Source organism: Nyctereutes procyonoides, unplaced genomic scaffold (genome assembly GCF_905146905.1).
Source record: "Nyctereutes procyonoides isolate TBG_1078 unplaced genomic scaffold, NYPRO_anot_genome, whole genome shotgun sequence".
In the NCBI taxonomy this organism is placed as follows: Eukaryota; Metazoa; Chordata; class Mammalia; order Carnivora; family Canidae; genus Nyctereutes; species Nyctereutes procyonoides.
In genome coordinates this window covers 25,766,950-25,794,455 of record NW_026575140.1, presented here as the reverse complement: position 1 = coordinate 25,794,455, position 27,506 = coordinate 25,766,950, and the positions used below count along the sequence as shown (strand labels likewise).

The window sequence follows — 27,506 nt, the reverse complement described above, 5'->3', positions numbered from 1 at the left end:
TTGGGAAACAGTTATATTGATGCATACTCTATATTTGAAAACATCTGTCTTTTATCAGGTGAACTTTTTGTTGAACATAAGAATTATTACCATTATAATTAGTATTATGATTAGGATTCTAATTTTGAAAAAGCAGGTGCATTCAGACCTGCATTCACTGTCATGTCATCAAATAATTTAATATGATTGTTAGTTCTGCAGTCATGGTAATGCACTTTTCCTTAGTTGCCTTCCACATAATCTGTTTTTCTGAACTAAGTAACTTGTCAGTTAAAAGTATTTGCAGTTTCTGTTACCATAAGCCTTGTTAGACATCATTATAGACTCTTCCCCTTGTAAACATAAATGCTTGTACATCCTTCTGTTAATTATAAAAGTGAGAGATGCTTATGCCACATCATCAGTTATAAACAGTGCGTTTGCCTGAAATGTATTCTCTGTACACCTCTGAGAAGCTGTGATGGTCTTCTGAGAAGGGAAGGGCTCAGGATTCCAGTTGGGTTTTTACCCTTTCCTTGGAAACGGTGCTACCGGACAGTGCTGTTTGTCTCACTGTGACCGCAGTCCTGTTTGTCTCACTGTGACCGCAGTCCTGTTTGTCTCACTATGACCAAGTCCCACCAGAAATGCTGGGAACTGTTGGGGGAGACCTGGGGTAAAGGAAGGGGCCTGAGCTCTCACTGCATCAGCAACAGGCAGGAAGGAGGCCCATGTCAGAGTCATGCTCATACCTTAGATGCAGATGACAGGAGATTCCCATAAGCTTCCCATCCCCACATCCTCCTGCCTGCCTGTATGTGTGGCCGGTTCTTGTTAAGTTTTTTTTTTTTTTTTTAATTTTTTGTCTTGTTAAGTTTGAATCGTCCACCCCTACCGGATTCTGTCCCCTGATGCCATCTCTTCTCCCCTACTCAGAGCCATTGCCCCAGCACTTCCCATCTTTCCTGCTTCCTCGGGGTTTCTGTTGTAAGTAGAAAACTTATTTTTTTAGCAGTCATTATACATGCTGTTCCTACTCCCATCATGGGAATACATAAAAAGGAACTCTCCTGATCTCATTTCCCCTGCCAGCTTCCACCCCACTGCTCTGCTCTGCATCACAACAAAACTTCTGGTGCACGAATTGCCTGTCCTCTGTCTCCTTCTTTTGTCCTTGCACCCACTGCTAATTCGAATCCACATGACTGAGGCCTCCTGTGCTCTGAGTCACCATCACAGCCTCAGGTGATGGGGCTTTGGCCCTCTTCTTGACATGCTTTCTTTTGGCTTCCTGAGATCCTCACTCTCGTGGTTTTCATCCTTTCTGTTTCTTCTTGCAGCTTTGTATGGTTCTTTTTCATTTCTCTGACCTGTAGATGTCAGGGCTCTAGGACTCAATATTTAACCTGTTGCCCTTTCCATCTGTGTTGATTCTCTTACTGATTTTATCTGGTTTTCCAGCTTTAATTGTTATCTCCAAGCTGCTGGTCCCCAGTTGATTTCTCTAGCCCAGAACTGTTCTTGAATCTCAGACTCTGACGTCATCTCAGAAACATATCATAGTTAACACATCCAAAACTGAGCTCTGGATATTTCCTCATATCTTGTCTTCTCCTAGAATCCCATCTCAATAAATGGCAGTTCATTTTTCTCAAGCTGCTTAAGCCTAAAACGTTGCCTTTTCTTTTTTACCTCATATTCTAGATCAGGAGTCAGCAAACTTTCTGTAAAGGGCTAGATAGTATTTTTGGTTTTGCAGACTCTGTAGTCTCTGTCACAACTATTTGTTTTTTCTTCTGTACCATAAGAGCAGCCACAGACAATATATAAACGAAAGAGCATGGCAGTGTTTCAGTAAAACTTTATTTACAAAAACAGGTAGTAGGCCAAATGAGGAGTCTAGGACACGAACATACCTTACCTGGATTATTGGAGTGGCCTTCTGACTGTTGTCTCCATGCCTACACTGGCTTCACTTTAGGCTCTTTGGATAGTACCAGACTGGGTCCCACTGGAGCACAAGTACAAGCTTGTAGAACAGAAGGGTTATTTTTCACAGCAAGCTCATTATGCCTCCATCACAAACTAATGGAAGAGTTGGGCAGCTCTAGATGGTTAGTTTTTAGCAGCGCACCTCTATGCTGTGAAGTCTTGATTATGTTTCTCACATAACAACCATTATTCATAACCACAGCCAGCTAGATATTATTAGCTATGCGCCTGGCAGGTTGGATAAACAAATTTTCACAGATTTATTAAGTAAACAAGTTTAAACAAAATGAAACAGAAAACAAGCACCTCATAAGATGGGCCATGTCAGTTTTTTATTGGCTCCCTCCATTGGCTCCCCACCTCATCAAGAATGAAAGTCAAAGTCCTCACCTCCAACCGAGGCTATGTGTGACCTGGTCCTGCTTTGGCTCTGCTCCTCCTCCTTGCTGCCTCCGCTCCAGCCATACAGGTTTCCTTGCTCTTCCTGGAACATTCCAGCCATGACCCCTCTTGGGGGCCCTAAAAATCCACATGGCTTTTCCATTCAGCCAAAGGGTCACCAGCTTTGGCCACACTGTCTGGAAGTACTACCTCTACCTGACATGTATACTTTGTCTTTGAGCTCTTGTCACCAGCTCATGTTGCACATATATGACTTGTCTATCCTGTTTCCTTTGCTTCTCCTACTAAAGTGTAAGCCACAGTACAGAGATTTTTTTTTTACTGACTGTAGTATCCCAGTGTGTTTAGCAGTGCTTGGCACATTAAATCAGTTCATCTGCTGAATTAATAAGTGACTCACAAGAGAAAATGACCAAAACAACATAGACTTATATAACTTAAAAGAAAATCTCAAGGGCAGCCCCGGTGGCGCAGCGGTTTAGCGCTGCCTGCAGCCCAGGGTGTGACCCTGGAGACCCGGGATCGAGTCCCACATCAGGCTCCTTGCATGGAGCCTGCTTCTCCCTCTGCCTGTGTCTCTGCCTCTCTCTCTCTCTGTGTGTTTCTCATGAATGAATGAATGAATGAATGAATAACTAAATAACTAACTAAATAAATAAATCTATCTTTAAAAAAAATCTCAAGAGGACGTGATAGGTTTTCATTTTAAAAATGTGAAAAGTTGGGGATCCCTGGGTGGCTCAGCGGTTTAGCACCTGCCTTCAGCCCAGGGCGTGATCCTGGAGTCCTGGGATCGAGACCCACATCAGGCTCACTGCATGAAGTCTGCTTCTCCCTCTGCCTTTGTTTCTGCCTCTCTCTCTCTGTGTCTCTCATGAATAAATAAATAAAATCTTAAAAAAAAATGTGAAAAGTTGTGAGGAAGAGGAGGGCCACTGCTTATTTTCTGTGGTCCTTGATGGTAGATGGAGGGCCAGTGGGTAGATTTACCATCCACTGAATATGAAAGAGAAACTTTTGTTCTAGAATCAAGAAGTGCTTTCTGGATAGACACAGATCCTGGGTAAACTGGCACTGTGCTGAGGACTTCCTCATCTAGGAGCGATGTGGCAGTCACTTGGCAGCCTTTTTAGTTGAGATGCTTTCTGATACAGGTTATTAGCACAAAGGTTGGGGAGCTGCAATGAATCCTGCAAGTTGCTTCTCCCATCAGTGATCCCACCTTTTGCAACCCTTTTACTGGGGCCGCTATAACAAAGTATCACAGTTTGATGGCCTGGAACAACAGAATTCTATTCTGTCACAATTCTGAAGGGTAGATGTCAAAAGTCAAGGTATAGATAGAACTGTGCTTCCTCAGAAGGCTCCAGTGAAGACTCTTCTAGCTTCTGTTGGTTGCTGGTCATCCTTGGCTCTTCTTGGCTTATGGCCGCACCACTCCACTGTCCTTTGTGTTTTCATGGCCATCTCTCTGTGTGTGTCTGTGTTTAAGTTTCCCTTTTCTTGCAAGGATACCAATTATTGTATTAGGGACCTCATCTTAATGACATCTGCAAAGACCTTGCTTCCCCGTGGAAGTACCATTTATGGACTTTTTTGTTGTTGCTGTTTTAATCACCATCCCTTCCTCCCTTTAGAGTATAAGGTTAGAGCAGGGACCTTATCAATGCTGTTCATTTCCTTATCCCCAGAACCATGCTAGCACATAGTAGGTATTATGTCAGCCACACAGTCAGTTAAGTGAATGAAAAGATATTTTGGGGGGGAATGTTAGATGAAAAATAAGACTTGAGTTCTATTGATTGATTAACTGATTTTATTTTGAGTAATCTCTACACCCATTGTGGCTCAAAGTTACAACCCCAAGATCAAGAGTTGCACACTCCACTGACTGAACCACCCAGGCACCCCTTGAGTTCTAGTTAGAGAACATTTACTGTAACATTACTCTTTCACCACGATCAGCTCTAGTCTGTCTCTTTGCTTTTCCTGGCACTCTGAGCAGAATTTTAAAAATCCTTAAGCCTATTTTTTTCTAAAATTTTACCAAAAAGTTTTTACAGAATATTCTGGACATACACAATAGGTAGCATCCATGAGACATAGTACCTCCTGTGAGCCCCCGATGGAATCTCTGGTTCCCCACACCTATCCCCAACACCAACAGATCAATTCTGAATTTAACATTTATCATGCTCAGACATTTCTTAATTCTTTTTATTTTTTTACTACATTGTTAATATGACATTGCTTTTGGCTGTCTTAAAACTTTATGACTATGGGTAATATTTTTCCTACAGCTGATTGCCACTTTTTTTTTTACAGTCATGATTGATTATGTTGCTTTTACGTGTCAGTTCGGCCTGCGTTTATTCAGGGCTTACGGCAGACCCAGTGCTAGGTCATGGGAATGCAAAGATGAGTGAGGCTCACTTTCTTTCCTGGAAGATTTTACCATCCAATACAGGAGAAGATGTTCTTTTGTTTCCTTTTAAAAATCTGTGCTTATTAAATTCCTGGGAGGATGAACTGGTTTTCCTAGTTCCTTCCCCTGTTTTTAGATTGCCCAGCCTTTGGCAATTCTTAACCCTGTTGGATGATTTTTATTTTCCAGTCTTGTTTTGATATTATACTTCTTTCTGTTTCCTTTGATGTCTACCCCTTAGACATCTTGAATATATCGAGCTAAAGCCCTACCCTTCCTGGCTGTCATGACCTCTCCGAAGACATGGCCATTCTTGTCCAAGGGTCCCCCAGTAAATCCTTTACCAGCTGATTTTATATTGACAGAATTATTAGCTTGAGTGGAACAAGTTCCCTGGATGCCTTTTCTACACTCTCAAGCCGGAGTTCTTAAAAGATTGTTGTCTTTTCATGAGTTCTTCTGGCAAACTGATGAAGCCTTTGATTGGCATCTCAGAGTATATTTTTAAATGCATATAATAAAACATAAGATTACAAAGGAAACCAATTATATAGAAATGTAGTTATCACAATATTTTTAAAGATTGTGACATAATCATTTATGTACTTCTATGTTAAATGCTTTAAATAAAAGATCTAGTAGCTAATCAAACAGCTACTATGATTTCAACCCCCTTAATTCTGTTTCCGTCTTTTGTAAAGAGCTTCTGCTCTGGGAGCAGAAATGAACAAGGGGGGGGGGGCGCTGTTTGGAATGAGTAAGAAGCCCAAATGATATGTTTGGCATCTGGGCTAGTTCCAGGGTTTGGATTAGAAACACAGAAGCCATTTCCTCTGTCTGACTGCTAGTCTTTAATATACTTAATAATAATTTAATCTAAATTATTCTTATGTTTGAAAATAGTCTTTGTCCTGCTTCCATTTATGAATTCAAATACTCGTTTAATGGCTTCTATGTGCTAGGCACTGTGTTAGGAGCTAGGGCTGCAGGCAAGGATGGACAGGCTTTAGTAGGGGTGTCAGAGGGCCCAGGAGGAGATGTCCTCATTGGAGTTCGAGCTGGCGCACCACATCCAACACAGTTCAGCCACAGGTCATTTCTCTGCCTCACACTCCCAGTTATGGTAGTTAACTGGGAGGATTTTCATCCAAGTATTTATCTGATTGAAAATTCTGTCTTAAAAAAACAACAACACAGGATTAGTACTTCTGAAAACAGAACATCCTTCCTTATCCATTGCAGTTATTACTCTAAACCCACCAGATTTGTTCGACATGTTTTATAATCTGTTTTACATTTTAGTTTATATCGGTTGTTATCAATGATCTACTGAACACTATAAATTCGTGCAGCCTTCATTTAATGCCTATTTATTTAAATCCTCTCATGAGTCTGTTAGTTTCTGTTCTTGGTCACATTGCTTATAGTCCAGTGAGAGAAGATAAACAGTTTTTAAAAACCATTAAAAAAAAGCAAACAATCCATAAAATCTGTCAGGTGGTGAGAATTATTGTGGAGAAACTAGAGAATTATATTGCCAGGGGAGGAAGGCATTGCTATTTTCAGAGAGTTGACTGTAGGCCTCATTAAGAAGATGACATTTCAGAAGAAGCCTGAATGAAACTGGGGAGCACACCAAGTAGTTATCTGTTGGGCGTTCTTTTCTGATAGAAGGAACAACAGATGCAAAGGTCCTGGGGCAGAAATGGGTTGGTGATGATTGATACAAGGCCTGGGATGGAGCAGTCATCTCAGTTCCCTTCAACTTCCTTCTCCAAATCTGATACTGAACATCATTATTAAATAGTACATTTGTAGAAATTTCAGCAAAATTGCACTTTTATAGTTAATTAATTGTCTTTGGCTAAGAATGCTATTAGCAATGACAGAATTATAACCTTTCATCCTATCCTTGGTTGCTAATCTGGTATTTAAATCTTTTTTTTTGTTTTTTCTTTAGAAGGAGGCGTTTTTGTTTCCACTTGGTCTATAGCTTGGGGGAGGGCAAAGGAAGAGGGCTCAAGGGTGACTCAGAAACAAGTTAGAGGGACCCCTGGGTGGCTCAGCGGTTGAGTGTCTGCCTTCAGTTCAAGAGCGTGATCCCAGGTCCAGGGATTGAGTTCCACATTGGGCTCCTTGCATGGAGCCTGCTTCTCCCCCTGCCTGTGTCTCTGCCTCTCTCTGTGTGTCTCTCATGAATAAATAAATAAAATCTTTAAAAAAAAAAAAAGCAAGTTAGAGGCAGAGACTGAGACAGAAGTCCCGAGGCCAGAGAGCTGCACTGGGACCCCTCACAGGCTGCAGGGCTTGGGAGGCTCCTGGTGGTGGTTGGAATCTTTTGCTTTAGTTTTAACAGGTGTATCCTATATTGGCACGGATAGTTCATCTCACTGGAGTGGGGTTTTGTGCACCCAAGGAGGATATATTTTACATGTATTTTGGCCACCAAAGGGGGAGGCTGTTCTATCTATGATTTATTTTAATGGGCTGCATTATATAACATTATTCCTAGGGTCATGTTACTTTGTGAGTTTGGAAGAAGTGCTGACAGCTTATTAGTGAGAAGTATGTAGCTCTGGAAACTAACTTCCTGTTTTAACCTGGGATTGATCCCTTTCTTCTCTTTCATCCCTATTTAGGTTAACCTGGTCCTTGAATTTCTGCTGCATCTGAATCCAAACTGCCCACTAGCACTCTGCCCACACAGGGACATGAGCATTATGACACTACTGTTTTCACTGCTTACATCATGCCTTCAAGTCTAGCGAGGGCACAGAAGTCAATATTGTGTGAGAGTGATTTCCATAAAATATACTTCCTGTCCCTTGGGGCATTGATGGCTTTGCGTGAGAGATCAGACATGGCACCTGCTCAAAAGCCTTCCTGTCTCCATGTTTGCAACTATACTGTCATCCAGGAGTTCTCAGGGTCCTCTGATCAGGCCGCCCCTTCATTTATGTTTTCAGAGAACCTCTGCTCCTGTTCTAGGCACTACTCCCTCCAGACACTGGTCATCCTTAGGAATCATGCTCTGCAAGCCATTCTTAGTTTTGTGTGCATTTATCTTGTTTTCCTAAGTAGATTGAAAACTCCGAATAAAGCTATCTAATATTTCTCTTCTGTCTGTGGAGCTCATAGTAGGTCATGTGTCCAGGAAGTCATTCTCTGTTTTTGATTTGGGAATATACTGGCAGTTTTTCTTGCCATCTGTCTCCAGTCTCCCAATTGGAGTCTGAGGGAGTGCATTTAAGTAAAATTAATGTTTTTTTTTTAAATTAATGTTTTGACATACAGCTTTCTAAGAGTGATTGAATCATGAAAAAGTTAGAAAATCTGAATAGACTGATGCTAGTGAGGAGATTGAGTCAGTAATCAAAAAACCTCCCAACAAACAAAAGTCCAGGACGAGACAGTGTCCCTGGTGAACTCTAGGAATTAATACCAATCCTTCTCAAACTCTTCCCCCCAAAAAAGAGGAAGAAGGAACACTTCCAAACTCATTTCATGAGGCCAGCCATTACCCTGGTGCAAAAACTAGAAAAGGACACCACAGGAAAAGAAAATTGTAGACAAATATCCCTGATGAATATAGGTGCAAAACTCCTCGACAAAATATTAGCTGACCCAAATCAACAGTACATTAAAAGATCATACACACACTGTGATCACATGGAATTTATTTCAGGGACCTAGAGAGGGTCCAGTCAGCGTGATGTGCCACACATTTGCAAAATAAAGGATAGAAATCATATGAGCTTGCAGAATAAGCATTCAATATCCGTTTATGAGAAAAACTCTCAACAAAAGTGGGTTTAGAGGGAATGTCATATATAAGTCCACAGCTAATATTATACTTCATGGTGGAAAGCCAAAAGCTTTTCCTCCAAGATTATGAACAAAAGGTTACCCATCCATTATTGCCACTTTAATTCAATATCATTTTGGAAGTCCTAAACAGAGCAATTAGACCAAAAAAAGAGGGGGAGGGGAACATCCAAATTGGAAAGGCAGAAATAGATCTCTCACTATTTGCAGATTTGCAGATATCTAGATACTATAGGTAAAAAACCCTAAAGACTCCACCAAAACACTGTTAAAAATGATAAATGAATTCGGTAAAGTTGCAGGATACAGAATCATACAAAAACATCTCTTGTGTTTCTATACACTTTTAACGAACTGTGGGTAAAAGCAATAAAATAATCCCATTTACAAGTTGCATCAAAAAGAATAAAATACCAGGGAATATATTTAGCCCAGGAGTTTCTATACCCTGAAAACTATAAGATGCTGATGAGAGAATTTAAAGAAGAGGCAAATAAATGAAAACATTTTCTGTGCTCATGGATTGGAAGAATTAATATTAATAAAATGTCCATACTAAGCTAAAGCAATCTATAGATTCAGTGCAATCCCTATGAAATAGATCCACTCATATATGGTAAACTAATTTAGAACAAAGGATCCAAGAATGTACAATGTAGGAAAGACAGTCTCTTCAGCAAATGGTGTTGGGAAAACTGGACAGCCACATGCAAAAGAATGAAACTAGACTATCTTACACCATACATAAAAATTAACTCAAAATGGATAAAGACTTGAATGTGAGACCGGAAACCATGAAATTCCTAGCAGAAAACATAGGTAGTAAGTTCCTTGATGTCAATCCTGGTGATGGTTTTTTTGGATCAAACTCCAAAAACAAAGATAGCAAAAGTAAAAATGAACAAATGGGACAACATCAAAGTAAAAAGCTTCTGTGCAGCAAAGGAAACCATCAACAAAATGAAAACCTACAGAATAAGAGAAAATTTTTGCAGGTCATATATCTCATAAATGGTTAATGTTTAAAATATATGAAGAACTAGACCTAATTGTGAGACCTGAAATTATAAAAATCTTTGGTGTACTACTGTTAACTAAAGATGAATCTCCTTTGGTCTGTGACAGTTTCTTAGTCTCTCTGTGTTTTTCATTACCTTGACAATTTTGAAGAGCATTTTGTAGAGTATCTTTTAATTTGCTTTTGCCAGATGTTTTTCACCTGATTAGAATGGGGTTTGTTTGGTATTTTGAGGGAAGAGAATCACACATGCGAAGTGCCTGTCTTATCACTTCCTCTCTGGGGTGCAAACCGTCCATACCACACTCCTGGTGGTATTCACTTTCGCCACCTGATAAAACTGATTATTTCCAGGTCTCTCCACTGTGAAGTTATGATTTTTTCCCTTTCCAGACTCTGAGTTCCTAAGTCCAGCCCACCCCATTTAAGTAGTGGGAATTAAGGTTTTTACCTTCTTGAGTGGGAAATGTCCACGTGTAGATATATGTTATGTGGAATTCTTCTGTAAGGGACATTGGTGCCTTCTCCCAAGTTAATGATTAAATCCTTACTTATATCAGTATGAACTCATGTATATTTATTTTGTACTTTGAGTTATAATTCAAATTGCTATATTATTTATTTAGCATTCTTTTACACAAATTGTTCTAGTTTTGGCCATTGGGAGCTCTTTTGGATTGACTCTTCTGTTTGGTATGCTCATCTTTTTATATTTTTGAATACTCTCTCTTTGGCACTGTAAGATGCTCCAGGCTCATCTTGTCTTTTCTCTGCACCAGCCATAGACTCTACCATTTCCCTAAGGAGCAGTCAAGGTCTTTTGATTCCAGGTGTATGATTCTTTGCATGACTCACCCTTTTGACATTAAGGAAAAGAATACTCTAGCTCATAAGTAAAGATCAAAGCATTTTTCTAATTTGAATTACTGATTTTCTTCTCTTAATATTTTAGGTACCACTATTTTTCTTCATAGGTTTGAAATTTCATTTTATTTGTGTTTATTCACAAGAACAAAATGTTTTCACTATGAAAATAGCTACTGACTCAACGTATCATTCGACTTTATGGAATAGAATGTGCTCATCATATGTAGTTTTGAGGAATGAGGATTGGTATTGGCCAAATGAACTACGAGTGTATTTTATGTTTTCCATGAATGTTAACCCTTTAGCTTAGTTCATTGTCAGGATCTATGTAAATTAGCTTAGAAGTTTGATTAGTAGTAGAATGAATGATTCTTTTTATAACACTAATATCTTTTTAAGTTTTGCTTTTATAATTTTAGAATGTATGAAACATATAGCTTTAGTTTAAAATAGCTGTGATCAAAGAAGTGTTCAGCAGTTTGGGATAGGAGAAATAGCATTTTCTTTGGAGTCAAGACACATGTATTTTAATCTTGCCTCTGTTTCTAACTTGCTAAGAGAAGTTCTTAGACTTCATAGATCTCAGTATTCTCATCTGTAAAAAAAGATTGGCCAAGACCTTTAAAGACATCCCCCACCACACACATACACCTTCGTAACAGCTTTATTGGGGTTTTAAGGTCCCTTTTGGCAATTCTCTGCTTCTTTTTATTTATTTTTTATTTTTTTAAAGATTTTTATTTATTTATTCAGGAGAGACACAGAGAGAGGCAGATACATAGGCAGAGACAGAAGCAGGCTCCTCACAGGGAGCCCGATGTGGGACTCGATCCCGGAACTCCGGGATCACGCCCTGAGCCAAAGGCAGATGCTCAACCGCTGAGCCACCCAGGCATCCCTCTGCTTCTTTTTATACTAGAATTTAACAAGCCTGTGTGTATGTGTGTGTGTGTGTGTGTAAAATACTGGACTAGATCCAGTGCTACAGCGTACATAGGCATTTGGTCTGGTTTATACCTAAAAGGGAATAGCATTGAGGAAAACTGCAGTATTGGGAGGAAAATCTTAGAGAAGTAAAATTCTCCTTATCTCCTTTAAAATTACGGCTTTCCCGCCCAGAATGTATAATTTTCCTTTAACAAGCTCTTAATAGTAATAAAGGTTTGGAAAGCTGCTATCTTGAAAGTTTGTAGTTCATATTTTATTAAGCAGACATGGCTTTCTCCATTCTTCGTTACACACACCCTCCCTTTTTGAGACTTGTTTTGTAAATTGATAGAGAATTTCTCATCTTGTAAAGGAGAATCAGAGGAGGTTATCTCTGTTTTAAATCTTCAATATCTGCTTTTATGGAGATGAAGAAGAGGGGGAAAAATCTCCAATCCTTGAAACTTGGCTTCCTGACAGCAATTTCCCAAGTTAGGGTGGGAGAGAGGGAGCACCATAGGACAAAGTGATATTTTGTACTCTTGCTTTGATTTGGTTTTATCCACGATATTTAATTTCTGTTGATTCAAAATAAATTCAAAGATACCATCCATTTTTTAAGTTTAAGAAAGCAGTGGGGTCACTCCAGATTGTAGATGGTATGTAGAGATTGAGGAACACTGTAATACATAATAAATTCTGGGGAGGATTGCCCCACTGGTCTCAGGATATGAAGATCATATGGAGGGTACGGGAAAAAAAGAATTCAGGTGATACCCTTGATGTTTATAAAAATATTGCAAACAATATTCTGTACTGTTTGGTATGCTCTGGCATTGTATTACTGTAGGGTTACTGTACACGTAGTATAGCATAGTATGCTATGTTATAGCTTTTTAAAACAATTTAGTTTAATTTTTTTAAGATTTTATTTATTTATTTGAGAAAGAGAGGGAGAGGGAGAAGCAGGTTCCCCACTGAGCAGAGAGCTTGATGTGGGGCTTGATCCCAGGCCCCTGGGATCATGACCTGACCTGATGCTTAACTGACTGAACCACCAGTAATTTTAGAACTAGTTTTTTAAGGTAGAAATTTTAAAGCTACTTAATTGATAACCCATAAAAATTATTGGACTTTATTATTATTATTTTTAAAGATTTTATTTATTCATAACAGAGAGAGAGAGGCAGAAACACAGGCAGAGGAAGAAGCAGGCTTCACACAAGGAGCCCAATGTGGGACTCAATCCTGAGACTCTGGTATCACCCCCTGAGCTGAAGGCAGATACTCAACTGCTGAGCCACCCAGGCATCCCTTGAACTTTATTATTAATTAATTTTATTTAAAGTTGTTAGGAGCAGGGTGCCTGGGTGGCTCAGTCAGTCAAGCATCTGCCTTTGGTTCAGGTCATAATCCCAGGGTCCGGGGATCAAGCCCCACGTCGGGCTCTGCTCAGCGGGGAGTCTGCTTCTCTCTTTCCCTTGTGCGTCCCCCTGCTCCTGCTTTCTTTCTCTTTCTCTCTCTCTCAAATAAGTAAATAAAATCTTTAAAAATAATACAATTGTTGGGGGCATCTGGGTGGCTCAGTTGGTTAAGAGTCCAACTCTTGATTTCAACTCAGGCCATGATCTCAGGGTTGTAAGATTGAGCCCCATATCAAACTCTGTACTCAGTGTAGGGTCTGCTTGAGATTCTCTTTCTCTCTCTCCCTGCCTCTCCCCCTGCTTGCACTCGCTTATACACTCTCTCTCTGTAAATAAACAAAGTCTTTAGAAAAAAAAAGTTAGACCTTTCATTGTGATAGGTAAAATAATATTCTCCTTAAGAACTGTTGAAACTGTGTTATTTATTCTGTCAGTAAATAGTTATTGAGAACTTACTTTGGGTTACATTCTTGAATTCATGACTTGAAAGTTCTACTCTCTTCTCCAAGCTTATTTCAGAATTCTTGCCAGATTAGATGCTTTCTGAATTCTCCATGAATCTAGGTAGAATAGTGAGGATTTTGCTTCTCTTTTCTTTCATGAGTCCTGCAGAAACTTTAATAAACAGGCATACTTCAAACCTGCTATCAGGAATGGATGAATGTTTTTCTGATATTCTTCAATGAGAGACTGGAAAGGGTGGGAAGTTTACTTTCTTGGACTGCTGGGTTCAAGTTTATCCACTCGGTACTTGTTTCAGCTACAAATGGTAGTTCAAGTTGTTGTGTTTTTTTGTTTTTGTTTTTAATGTTGGTCACATATTCTTTACAGCAACATAAGTATTACGTTTTTTTTTTTTTTAAGTATTACGTTTTTTAAAGTACTTGCAGATGGTTGGGTAAAACATTTTTTTTTTCATGGAAAGATATTTGTATTTTTTTTTAATTCTATGAGAAAAACATGGTTTTAAAGACATTGATAAGGAATAATCTGCCCTGTACTCATGGCTATTCTTCACTATCCTGTAGGCTCTCATGAGAGAACATCATGAGATGTTCAATGAATAAGTGAATTGATCTGTATTTAAGGATATTGCTTGCTTAGATGGCTCTATTTGCATGTTTTCAACATTTTATTGTGAAAATCTTAAGGCTAAAGCAAAGTTAAAAGAATTTTGCAATGAACACCTATATATCCACCATCTAGATCCTGCCATTAACATTTTGGTATATTTGCTGTATCACACATCTATCCATCTATATATTTCTGTAGTCATTTATTAATTTATCTTACTTTTGGTACATTTCAAGGATTTTTCTGGACAATCATGGAAGCTAATCTGTATTCAGGGACCATATTTGAATTGGTGAAAGAAAAAGTGATGAAGAGTCAGTTTTAGCTATCCGATGTAGCTGGATCACTGACCTCATATGGCATATATGGATAAACTATGATTTCTTGCTGATGTTTCTATGATTTTAATATTAAACATTTAGCATGATCTCCTGGTTCCTCACTTACTCACTTACTGATGGTACAAATGCTGATTGTGTATGTTAATACTGTAGCCATTACAAATGGCTTTAATGAAAAAACAAAACAAAACAAATGGCTTTAATGTGACTTCATAGGAAACTTAATTTTTCATGTCTTTTCTGGGTAGGAGTAGCTCACCGAAGCCAGAGCAGTGAAGGAGTCAGTTCTCTCAGCAGCTCGCCCTCCAATAGCCTTGAAACCCAATCTCAGTCTCTCTCACGTTCCCAGAGCATGGATATCGATGGGGTCTCTTGTGAAAAAAGGTAAAGTAAGCCAGTTTTCCAATAAGCTATTGGATTTATGGAAAGGGAAAGATTCAGTCATTCCAGTCCACTAATTCCAAGGGCCAGCCCAGAGATTTATGCCAGTCCTTAGCAAACTAGTGCGAGATCTATAAGTCTTTGTATTATTCTGAAATATTCTTTATACGTTTTTTTGGTTTTGGTATTGAAATGTCTTTTATGAAATAATGGTATAAGCGGTAAAATATTTTTAAAAAATTTTTTTTCTGATGTCTTTATTTTGTACATACCATGTTGGCAAGTATATGTCAGTCCCTAAAAATGTCTTCAAAGTTTTACTGATCAGTGAAATTTAAAAGTTTGGAAGGGTACAGACAGGTAAGACACACAAATCTTAGGAGCCTCAAGGTAAGGATGTCCTAGAGCAGAGTCTGTCTGTGCCATGAGTGGGTGATAGAGTGGCTGAGGTATTGATTCCTTTATTCCTTGAGCAGGCCAGGCCTCCCCCTCCTTCCCAGGACCCATCTTCTCTGCCCTGAAGCAGCTCCCACGGTTTATGTCAGTGGACCAGAAAAATACTATTTTCTATGTTTGTGATGATATGAAAAAGGTTAAGAAGCACTGGAATAGAGCTTCAGCACTTGGGGAGGTTGGGGTGAGGGCCAAATCAGAGATCACCTCACATTAGGTAAGAATTTAGAAAGGACTGCATTCTCAGGAAAAAGATCAAGTAGAAAAAAATCAACCCCACAGAGCAAAAAACAATCATGTTCTTATTACCTTTGCACTGAATAGATATATTTTTTAAAAATCAAGTCATCTCTGAAATTTCATGGCCAGTGGATGACTTCATATGGGTTTAGCACCTAGATTTACACTACTGATATAGTCTGAAAAGCCTCAAACTAAGACTACCATATACAATGGAGCCAGGCCTATACCTCCTGTAAGGCATCTGGTAGAACTAAACATAAATCATCCATGTCTTCAGAGAATTTCCTTAGAAAAGTTTCCAAGAAGTGTGAGCTCATGGTCAAAAATCACAGAACGCACTAGATAAAAGCCACAATGAGTAAGATACCACAGAATCAGGAACAACAGAATTATTCATCTAGAGATTTTTGGGTTTTGGAATTACCAGATACAGAGTACAAAATACATATGTTTAAATAAATTACAAAGGAATTGAAAACATAAATAAGGGGAAAGCAACTATGAAAACAACCAAGTACATTTGAGAAAGACCCAAACAGAATTTCTAGAAATGAAAAGGTAATTCAAATTGAAAACTTGATGTGAGAGTTAAAACAGTTGATTTGACGTAGCTAGAGAATTAACAAACTAAATAGTAGAGCTGAAGAAATTATCCAGAATGTATCACCAAGAGAAAAAGAGATGAAAAGTATGCAAGATATTTAGAGATATAATGGACACACAGCCAATATATATACCTAATAGAAATATCAAAAAGAGAGAAAAGAGAGACTTAGAGCAATTCACCACACCCCTCTTAATTCCATGTTTTTTCCTCTACTGGTTTGGAAGCCATTATCAAAAAAGATAAATAGCTAAAAATTTTTCTGGAGTTGATAAATGATATAAATTCTCTGATTTAAAAAAGCTCAGCAACTCACATGCTGATTAAACCAAGAGAAATTCATATCTGGACATTTTATAGTCAAATTTCCAAACATTGAAGACAAAAGATCTTTAAAGCGGCCAGAGAGAGAAAATAAATTATCTACCAAAGAACCATAATTAGATGAATGAGTGACGGAAGTCACACGGAGGAGTATCAAAATGCTGAAAGTAAGTTAGTAAGTTAACTGTCCGCTAGGAATTGTGTACCCTTGTGCACCTGTCTTTCAGGAGCAAGAGTGAAATAAAGACACTTATAGATTCAACAAACAAAAACAACCTGATAGTCTGCCACCAGAAGACTCCCCAACTTTGAACAAATGTAGTTGAAGAAAAAGGACAGTGATCTCAGGGCTAATGTCTGAGATGCAAGCAGGTAGGATGAGTGAAGAAAATAATAAATGCGGTAAGTCAAAACAAACACTGGTGGTATAAAACTGTAGTAATGGTATATAAAATAATATTGGGAGAGAGAAGTTGAAAAATGAGTTAGATGTAACATGCCAGACAGCATAGCAGGGAAGCCAGAAGCAGGAGTGATTAGAGCTAGCTCTAAGGTCTCCGTACTTGAGAAAGGTGTGAAGATCCTGGCCCACCTTAGATTTTGAATTAAGGATACTTGATAAAATTTCAAGGGTAGCCACCAAAAGAACAGGAATGGAGTATACCTCCCAAACCAGTAAAGGGAAAATACAAAATGAGGGTTGGAAGTTGGGGGGATTTAAGTCAATTTAAAAGGAGGGACGAGGGGATCTTTGGATGGCTCAGCAGTTTGGCGCCTGCCTTTGGCCCAGGGCGTGATCTTGGAGTCCTGGGATTGAGTCCCACACTGGGCTCCCTGCATGGAGCCTGCTTCTCCCTCTATGTCTCTGCCTTTCTGTATCTCTATCTCTCTCATGAATAAATAAATAAAATCTTAAAAAATAAATAAAAGGAGGGAAGAAACTTGTGTTTTATGAGTTTTAAAAAAGAGCACAAAATAAGAGGGTCAAAAGAAATGAAATTTGTCAGTAGTCACAGTGAATTACAGTGAAAAGGCTTAGATCGGGATAAAAACAAAACAGAACCCAGCTTTATCCTTGTTTACAGAAGGCACACCTGAAACATTAGGTTAGATAGATCTTCAATCTTTCATTGACTGTGAAAGAAAGGGACAAGATATTCCACACAAATATTAAACAAAAGAAAATTGGAGTAAATTAATACTCATAAGTTAGACTTTAAGGTGCAAAATATTATCAGAAATAAGTACTGTGTACTGTTTAATAGTAGGATATAACAGTTTCCAAGGTATATGCACTTGGTAATAGGACAGCAACAGCAATAAAGCACGTAACAGAACTGAGGAGAAAGTGGCACATGATCATAATGGGAGATTTTAACCATCTCTTTCATCCATCAGTAAATCAGAAGGAATGAGCATCAGTAAGCATATGAACAAATTAAACAGCACAGCTAAAGGATTGATCTAATTGACAGATAAAGAACTTTGCACTCTGCAGTTGGAGAATACACATTCTTTCCTAATACTCAACAAGGCAGAGTATTCAGGAGGCAGCATGATATAGATCATGTTTTCTGATGAGGACATTAAATTAGATAATTAATAAAAGGAAAAAAACTTTTAAAAATTCCTTCATACACTTGGCAATTTTTAAAACAGAGCATGCTACAAAATCAGATCAAAGAGATCATAATGGGAATTTGAAAGAATCTAAAACTGAACAATAAGAAATATTTCAGGTTATGAGCTGCATGTTGTAGCTAAAGTGGTCCTTAGAAGAAAATATAAAGCTAAAATATAAATGAAACAAAGAAAAAGATTGTAAATAAGTATTGGAAATAAAAGACTCTTTCCCTGGATATGTGCATGGCCAACTGCCTCCTATTTGTATTCATGTGGCATTTCTCAGTGATGATCACCCCATTTAAAATGAAAAGGCCTGCATTTACAATCTTTTTTCCTTAATTTTTCCATAGCAGTTATCATATGATGTTTTGCTTATTTATTATGTTATTGTTATGTTACCCTCTAACTAGAGGTTAGAGGTCTAATATTATGTTATTATATGTTACCCTCTAACTAGAAGGTAAGCTCCATGACACAGGGATTGTTTTGTCTCTTTTGTTTGTTCATTGACCTCTCAGACAACTAGAACAATGCCTGCATAGAAAGGGGATCTCAGTAGTGCTTATTATTAAAAAAGAGAGTTCCATGCAAAAATATAAATATGCAACATGCAAATAAGCCTAGAATTTGGATGAAAATCAAATTTCTAGAAAAACCTAATTCTCCCAAAATTGACTCAAGAGGAAAAGAAAAAACCTAAATGATCAAAAACCATGAAATAAATTGAATCAGTATTTTAAAATTTTCCAAAGCAAGCACCTTGCTCATATAATTTTGTGGGCAAATTCTACCGTTCCGGTTATACGCAAATTCTTCCAGATAATTTTTAAAAATAGGGAATACTTACCAACTCAGTTTACAAAGCTAATAAGACCTGAATATCAAAACAAGACAAGAATAATATAAAAGGAAAAAATTACATGGTAATCATGCTCATGAACATATTTGCAAAAATCTTGAGATAGTGACAGACCAGATATTGTAACAGATAAAGAGCAGACAAAACTTCTGTGGGGCTGGATGCCAGGATAGTGGTTGCTGTGGGCTAGTGTGATTGTGAGTGGGAGGGTCATCAGGGTGTTCTTGGGGTGCTGGTAATGCTCTGTTTCTTGATGTGGGTGCTGATTGAGTACATCAGTATGTTTCTTTTGCGAAGCTTTATTCAGCCAAACACATGATCATCTGTGGATAGGTCTGTACAGATATTTCAATTGTAAGTTTAGTTTAAAGTAATAATATAACATAACATGAGTGACTTGGGTTTATCTCAGGAATGCGAGGGTGCAACATTAGTGAATCTATAAATATCATTCTCCACATTATATATTAAAGAGAAAAACCATATAATCTTGGTAGTTGGAAAAGTTTGATAAAATTCAACATCAGTCCATGATAAGAATCTTCACGAACAAAACAGAAAGATGCATCCTTAATTGACAATATGGCAGAGACAGAGTTCAGCGAATATTCCACATGCTCTCCTGCATTTCCAGTTTTCTTTGCAGTTAGATTGGGGGCCAGGTGACTAGTTTTTGTCCAATAGACTGTGAGTGGAAGTGACATGTGTCACTTTTAGGCAAAGGCAGTTGAGCCGATGTTCCTCCTCCATCCCTCTCTTCTCTTGCTCCAGTGACCTTGGAGGCTGTGTATTGCAGATGGCATAGATTAAAGATGGAGTAAGGATGCTTCACTCTCACCAGACTTTGCGTAAGCAAGAAATAACCCTTATAGTATTAAGCCTCTAAGATTTCCAAGTGTGTGTGTGTGTGTGTGTGTGTGTGTAACCACAGCATAGTCTACCTTATTCTGACTAATATGAAGGTCGTCTCAAGAAATTACAGGAACTCTCATATTCAGGGGCGAGAAATTAGAAACACTGTCTTTAAAATCAGGAAATGATACAAAGATGGCTGCTATTTCTACGTCTGGTCAACACAGGGTTCCTACCCAGTGCAGTAAAACAAAAATAAAGATTAGAGTGGAAGAAATAAAAGTTATTATTTGGAGATGAAATTATTTTCTACCTAGTAATCTACGTATAAGTAAACAAGTTGCTTTTAAGTGGTCTCTATCAGTTACATTACTATGGACTAGCAACAAGAAATTAGAGAACCTAATTTTTAAAAAGGTACCATTCACAGTTTCATTTAAAAATCTATGGTACCTAGGTATAAATTTAGCAAAAGAAGTGAAAAAGTTATGGAGAAAACTGTAAAAGTCTATTGAAAGACCAGGGGCATCTGGGTGGTTCAGTTGGTTAAATATCTAACTCTTGATCTCGGCTCAGGTCTTGATCTCAAGGTCATGAGTTTGAGACCGCATTGGGCTCCTTGCTGGGTGTGGAGCCTACTTTAAAAAAAAGTTTGTCGAAAGACCTTAAAGAAGGCCTAAATAGTTGAAGAGAGACACTTGTCCATGGACTCTAAGATAATGATGTCATTTCTCCCCACTTTGATCTCTAGAGCCAATGAAATTCTAGTGAAAAATGCCAATAGCATTTTTAAGGCATCTGTGAAGCTGATTCTTAAGTATGTATGGAAGAGTAAAAGGCCAATGATGGCTAAGACTCTGTTGAAGTAGGAGGGTAAGCTAGAGACATTGACCTAGTAGATAGCAAGGTTTATTGTGAAGTTTTAGCAAGTAAGATAGAGTGGTTTTTGTCTGGGGATAGGCAGATTATCCAATGAAACAGAAATGAATATCTAGAAAAAGACCCATACGTACATGGCCATTGGACCTATGAGAGGTGATTTCATATTTGTGTAAAAAGGATGGTCTTTTCCATAAATGATGCTGGGAAAATTAATGTGGGAAAAATAATATGAGTTTAACCAGATTTTTGTAATCAGGCTCCTATTGTATGTATACCATTTTAAAATAATATGTATAGAAAATATGTTCTAATTTGCTTTTGAAAGTGAATCTAAGAAAATGCCAACTTAGGAAAAATATTTCTAGCAAGTTAGGATAGACAGAATGTTTACATCCTAGTGTATGAAGAACTCTTAAAAGTCAATCAGAAAAAAAAAATGAACCTGTATTATTTTGTTTTCCTGGCTGATTTTGACTGATATTTGAGAACTTTTCCTCAACCAGGAGCTATGACATTGGGTGGATTTATAAAAGGTAAAAGCCTTATTTGTCTTTTATACTTAAAGCATGTCCCAGGTGGATGTGGATTCAGGAATAGAAAATATGGAGGTTGATGAAAACGATCGAAGAGAAAAGAGGAGCCTCAGCGATAAGGTTGGTAAGAGATGAAGCCCTTGCTTCTGTTTTTAGTACAGGTAATATAAACAGACACTCATTTCTTACATCTGTAGAGCTGATTAGAGTGGGCCGCTCCAAATTGACAAACCCTTTTTAAATGACTCTCTTTCTTTTGAGGAAAAATGTATAGCCTAGATTGCTGTAATGGAAGGAGAGCTCACTTCTTTCATCTGGTCAGATCCTCCAGTGACCTTGGTATCAGATCCATATTTCTACCAGTGAATTTGTTTGTAATGAGAATGAATTTAGCAGTAATATGAACAATTTCTGTTGGTCTTTTGTTTGAGTTACTCAAGTAGATCATCATATCTTTTGTAGTATTCTGCAGAAAATAGGTGGGAATTGAAGCAAGAAATCCCATACGTACATGGCCATTGGACCGTTTTATGTGAAATCTAGTAGCACTTAGAAGTTCATTTACAACAAGAAGTCTTTATATTTTGTTATCATCTGAGCTTAGTTCCCTATATTTAGCCAGAGAGGTATTCTGTTTTGGCGGGTGTCATGGTGTCTGGTAGATACAACTACATCACTTTCTGTGCAGTGAATTAGGAGTGTCCAGTAGCACATGGTGATGGTCATTGGACTGTGGTCTTCTAATGGCATGATGCTCTATTTTGTAGAGTTCTTGCATGTTTACAGAGTTCTTTTATATATATGATGTTTTATCTGTGACAAAAACTAGTGGGTAACATTAAATTATGGAACATTTTTTGGATGAAAATTAGTTATATGCTAATGTTAACCTGATCCTTTGGCATTCAGAAAAGTAAACAAATAGGATTAATAGATAATGCCCCTAACTCTTTTATCCTCCCCCTGTATTGTAACCTCATGAAACCTCCATGTTGTAACTTTGAAGTCATAGTATCGTTTATTTCTCCCAAAATCAGTGGGTGAACTACTGTATGCATTTCTAAAATATCCTCACTAGTAAATGAATTATTAAAATTAACCCCTAAATCTTCTTCCTCACAAGGAGCCTTCCTCGGGTTCTGAAGTATCTGAAGAACAGGCCTTACAGCTGGTCTGTAAGATCTTTCGTGTCTCCTGGAAGGATCGGGACAGAGATGTCATCTTTCTTTCTTCTCTTTCTGCACAATTTAAGCAGAACCCAAAAGAAGGTAGGAATCTAGCTTAGCTGTTAAACGATAACAAGAATGTAAGAGCCTTTGTCCTTCTTTGTTACCCACATTCACTTTCTCTTGCTTTGGGGTTATATTTTTGAATACAGAGATCATTCTTTATGAGGACACTGCTGTTGGGCCACTTTCCACTGATCTTATAGATGATTTTTTTTTTTTTTATCTTGCATGATTTCTCTAGCAGAAAACTATATAAATACGTTAATGGTCTCTATTGTTTCAGAGTTGAAGTTATTAATGTCTCTAATAAAATAGGAGTGTACCAGGCGGTCTCCTGGGATCCTGCAAGAGGTCCTCTGTATGACCTGTACTTGTTTTAAGTGCCTGTCAGGTCATGTGTAGACAGTGGAGTAAATCCATTTTATAAATTGCTTAGCAGGATAGAACATATTGATATTTTGCTGTGTTTCCAGGATACTATTTTAAGAAGCTACACTAAACCACACTTTTATAATAAAGTAATAAAACTTTCAGCAAGATACCAGCATTACAGGGCACTATCACTTTTCTTTACAGAAGTCGTTTGGAATGCAGAAGAGGTAAGGGTGGTATGCTGTAGTGTCCATTTGCATACTACTAGAATATAACCCTGATGGCAGGGATTTTTGTCTGTTTTGCTTGCTGATTTATTCTTGGTGCCTAGAAGGATGCATTGCATTTAATAATCCTTCAATAGATGTACTTTAAATGAGCGAATGAAAAGGAGATCATCTTTCCCTTTTTTGTGCTATCCATCTTCCCAGACAGAAAAAGTCCCCTATGTTTCTGGCAAATGGATAGTTTACTTTTGATTTTACTAGGATCTTCTTATTAACTCGTTGTACATATGAGCCTAGCACCCATGTATTTAAAAGCCTGCCACTAAAAAAAGAATAAAAATAAAATAAAATAAAAGCCTGCCACTTATTGTTATTCTTTTTTTTTTTTTTTTAAATAACGGCTACTTTTTTTCTTTTAAGATTTATTTATCCTGGAGAAAGTGAGAGAGTGGGGGGAAGGGCAGAGGAAGAGAGGGAATCTTTAGCGGACTCCACACTGAGCACAGAGCTTGATGCGGGGTCTGATCTCATGACCCTGAAATTGTGACCAGAGTCAAAATCAAGAGTCAGACATTTAACCAACTAAGCCCCCTAGGTGTCCCCTTATTGTTATTGTAAACCTTAAGATTCTTTTTTTTTTTTAAGAATTTATTTATTTATGAGAGACAAAGAGAGAAAGAGTGAGAGAGAGAGAGGCAGAGACACAGGCAGAGGGAGAAGCAGGCTCCATGCAGGGAGCCCAATGCAGAACTTGATCCTGGGTCTCCAGGATCATACCCTGGGCTGAAGGTGGCGCTAAACCGCTGAGCCAAGGGGCTGCCCAACCTTAAGACTCTTTAAATCTGTCTTGTACATATGTAAGTGGGAGCCAAATCAGATAAGATTTATATGTGTTACAGCTCTTATTTATTTAGTGAAATTCAAAGGGTATCTGGGGCACCCGGGAGGCTCAGTTGGTTAAGCATCTGCTTTCAGCTCAGGTCACGATCCCAGGGTCCTGAGATTGAACCCCACATTGTATCAGGCTTCCTGCTCAGCAGGAAGTCTACTTCCCCCTCTCCTCCTCTCCCCTGCTCATGCTCTCCCTCTCTCTTGCTATCTTGCAAATAAATTAAAATCTTAAAAAAAATTAAATAAAAATGTATCTAAAGACCTACAGTAAAGCATTTGGGAACTTTAAAGAAGGAAGAAGTTAGAAAATAGAATTTGCTCCAGAAAGCCAGATGGTGACTAGATATTAGACCCTTCATAAAATATTTTGAACCTCCCATGTAATAGTTTTACTGTATATAAGACATATGTAGGCGAAGAAATGTCAACCCGGCTTTATTTCTAGTATCATAAATGAATGCCTGTATCTAGGAGTAGCTTCTTTTTGCAGTTAATATATATCAGCAGTGATACTCGTTGGGTGCACTCCAGATTTTCTTTCTTCTTTCTTTCTTTCTTTCTTTCTTTCTTTCTTTCTTTCTTTCTTTCTTTCTTTCTTTCTTTCTTTCTTTCTTCTTTCTTTTTTGTTTTAAAGTAAGTTTTTTATTTTGGAATACTTTTAGACTTTTAGAAAAGTTTTAGAAAATAGTTTAAGGGGGATCCCTGGGTGGCGCAGCGGTTTGGCGCCTGCCTTTGGCCCAGGGCGTGATCCTGGAGAACCAAGATCGAATCCCACGTCGGGCTCCCGGTGCATGGAGCCTGCTTCTCCCTCTGGCTGTGTCTCTGCCTCTCTCTCTCTCTCTCTCTCTCTCTCTCTCTCTGTGTGTGTGTGTGACTATCATAAATAAATAAAAATTAAAAAAAAAAAAAAGAAAATAGTTTAAGGAGTTCCGTATACCCTTTACTCAGTTTCCCTAACACTGACATCTTATGTAACCATAGTGTATTTGTCAAAAGTGAGGTATTACCATAACATGAGCTCAGAGTTCATGTGGATTTCACCAGGTTTTCTTTTCCTTTTTTTTTTTTTTTTAAAGATTTTATTTTATTTATTCACGAGAGAGACATAGAGAGAGACAGAGGCAGAGGGTGAGGAAGAAGCAGGCTCCATGCAGGGAGCCCAATGCAGGACTCAGTCTCGGGACCCCAGGATCACGCCCAGACGCTGAACCGCTGAGCCACTCAGGGGCCCCCAGGTTTTCTATTAATGTCTTTTTACTGTTCCAGAATCCAATCCAGATACCCCATTGAACCTCTGGTTCAACTTGGCTGATTCAAGAACTGTGTATATAAAGAACCATGTGTAACCTCTTCTTTATTCTCCCTTTCCAACAGTGTTCTCTGATTTTAAGGACTTGATTGGCCAGATTTTAATGGAAGTGCTAATGATGTCTACGCAGACTAGAGATGAAAATCCATTTGCCAGTCTGACAGCCACATCACAGCCAATTGCAGCAGCAGCTCGGTCACCAGACAGGAATCTAATGCTCACTACTGGCTCTAACCCAGGAACAAGCCCCATGTTCTGTGGTGTGGGTTCCTTTGGTGCCAGCTCTTTCTCTAGGTTAGTGCGATTCCTTTTGCACATCTATTTGGCAGTAAAACAGCCATGAATTATGTAAGAGAAGGGACTTCTGGCTCACAGGCCTTTGTCAGGTTGTGGCATGTGTTCTTTCTGGGTGGGTGCCTCTAATCATGGCTGAAGGTCTTGTCTTTTCCAGATTGGTTTGTTTGGCTTCCCATGGTTTGGCTTTCAGTAAATTTTAGAAACAAATGACTGTATACAGTACATTATTCTTTGGAAAGATGGCTTTCTCATACTGTAAATGCAGCCTCTAGATCAGTATGGTAATTAGATTATAACTAGTTTGATGAGTATCTGAAAGATTTGTACACTTGAATGCTTAGAGATACGAAGTGTCATTGTGCTGTTCTTTAAAAGCTTGATATTTTCCGTTTTAGATATTTACCTCAAGTTTTTCTTCATTTTTCTCTTCTTTCCTCTCTTTCTCCACTGATTTAGCCTCTATGAAACTAGCCCAGCTCCCAGTACAAGTTTCTGGAGCTCGGTGCCAGTGATCAGTCCATCCTTTGCCTCCCCCCCTGCCCGTGTGGCTGGCCAGATGGCTGTGCCCTCCATTTCCCTCGGCCCGCATGGTGGCATGGCCTCTGGAACTGCCACAGGAAGCCAGCCCTCCTCTCCACGGTATCGCCCCTACACTGTCACCCACCCGTGGGGGTCTTCGACTTCTCCTACCCCGCGATCCCCAGGCATCTCCATTCTGTCCAGCTCGCCCAGCCTCCCTGCCCTTGCTAGTAGCCCTCAAGCGGTTCCTGCCAGCTCTCTCAGACAGAGACCCAGCAGCCTGGGGCCCCCTTCAGTGGCCGCCTCACCCAGTGCCGTGAGCAGACGTCCCTCATCCCTAAGGATCTCTCCTAGGTATTTATTCAGCAGGAGAGCTGGGTGCGAGTTTGCAGTGCAGGGAGAGGCTATTAACTCTGTTTGGAAGAACTGGTGTGTGACGCTGACCTCAGTACATGTGTTTTTCTGTTTGGGTTATTAACCTGTGTGTCTAACTAGTTGGGTAGGCTCGTGCCCCGAGTCCATGCTTCTGCCAGGCTTCGATAACAGTAGAACGTGTGGGTGTTCCGCTGTGTGTCCCTTACTCTGTTCTTACCCATCACTCTTCCTCCTTCCTGTACAAAAAAAAAAAAAAGAAGTCACTTCATTTTGTGAAATCTAGTTCATGTGTCATTCTTTATTACAAATGAATTCCAGAGGCTGTGGGCAGTTTGTATTTGAGAGTTGGAGCTCACAGGAGCACTCTTCAGCTCTTTGTATTGTTGTCAATCAGAGTCAAAATGCAGTCGGCCCAAAGGGTGGTGGGAGTGGGTCTGGGCCCTTGTCCCTTACCTCTGATCACTGGGGATGGACCAGTGTTTGTGCATTGACCCTTTGATTTGAGCCTCTTAGAAAGAAGCAGTAGCAGAATTCTACTAATCCAGGGCCGCCTCTGCCTACCCTCCGCAATGTACCTGTGCATTTATGTCATTGTATTTTTCTGCATGTCAATAATTAGAACTTTTAGCATAACATTTAATTAAAAAGAGACAGCAGTTACAAAAGCTTTCCACCTTTTGTTTTTCCTTTGTTCCCTGATGACCTTTTTTGCTTTTGTTGTGGTAGTATGTACGACAATCCTTTCTCCTTCCTCTTCCTCGCACTTTCTGGCGACAGTAGTGATGAAGATGAAGAAGATGATGATGATGGTGATGGTGATGATGAAGGTGGTGGTGGTGGTGATGAGTTTTCTTGTGTCCAGTTTGGGTCCAGGTATCAGAGGAATGGAGTCTTACCCCTGCATGTGCATAGTGCATAGGTGCTTAGGAACTAACTTTTATAAGCCCTCATTTAGGGGCGTGCTTGGAATCTAAACAGGATAGGGTCAGATGGGACAGCCTGGAGAATCAAGATGTGGGGAACTTGCATGTACCGAGGTATTAGGACTTTATCATGGGGAAAAGTGGCATATAGGAAAATCTTCATTGTTGTTGCCTGGTAAGTTTGGAGGAAAACTTATGTGTAATCATTTGTCAGAAACACAAACAACAAATTAAAGATGAGTCATCAAGCTCACCCACCCTAAGGTCTGAAATGAGGGACCCTTCATTTATCTGTTGCAAGTGTCCTTGCGAGCTGCCAGATATGAGCAACAC

General features: G+C 38.9%; 1 protein-coding gene across 3 annotated transcripts in view; it reads left to right on the top strand.

The window, feature by feature from the left end:
* UBE4B (ubiquitination factor E4B) overlaps positions 1 to 27,506 on the top strand; it is a 124,667-nt gene that overhangs the window by 41,368 nt on the left and 55,793 nt on the right. For 2 of the 3 annotated variants that reach the window (XM_055305178.1, XM_055305179.1), the window contains 4 exons: positions 14,523 to 14,658; positions 21,064 to 21,151; positions 22,155 to 22,299; positions 25,125 to 25,353. In XM_055305178.1, the coding sequence (XP_055161153.1) occupies positions 14,523 to 14,658; positions 21,064 to 21,151; positions 22,155 to 22,299; positions 25,125 to 25,353 (598 nt within the window). Of the gene's footprint in view, positions 1 to 14,522; positions 14,659 to 21,063; positions 21,152 to 22,154; positions 22,300 to 25,124; positions 25,354 to 25,812; positions 26,230 to 26,976; positions 27,124 to 27,506 lie in introns of all 3 variants that reach the window. The other variant, XM_055305180.1, reaches the window with a different exon arrangement.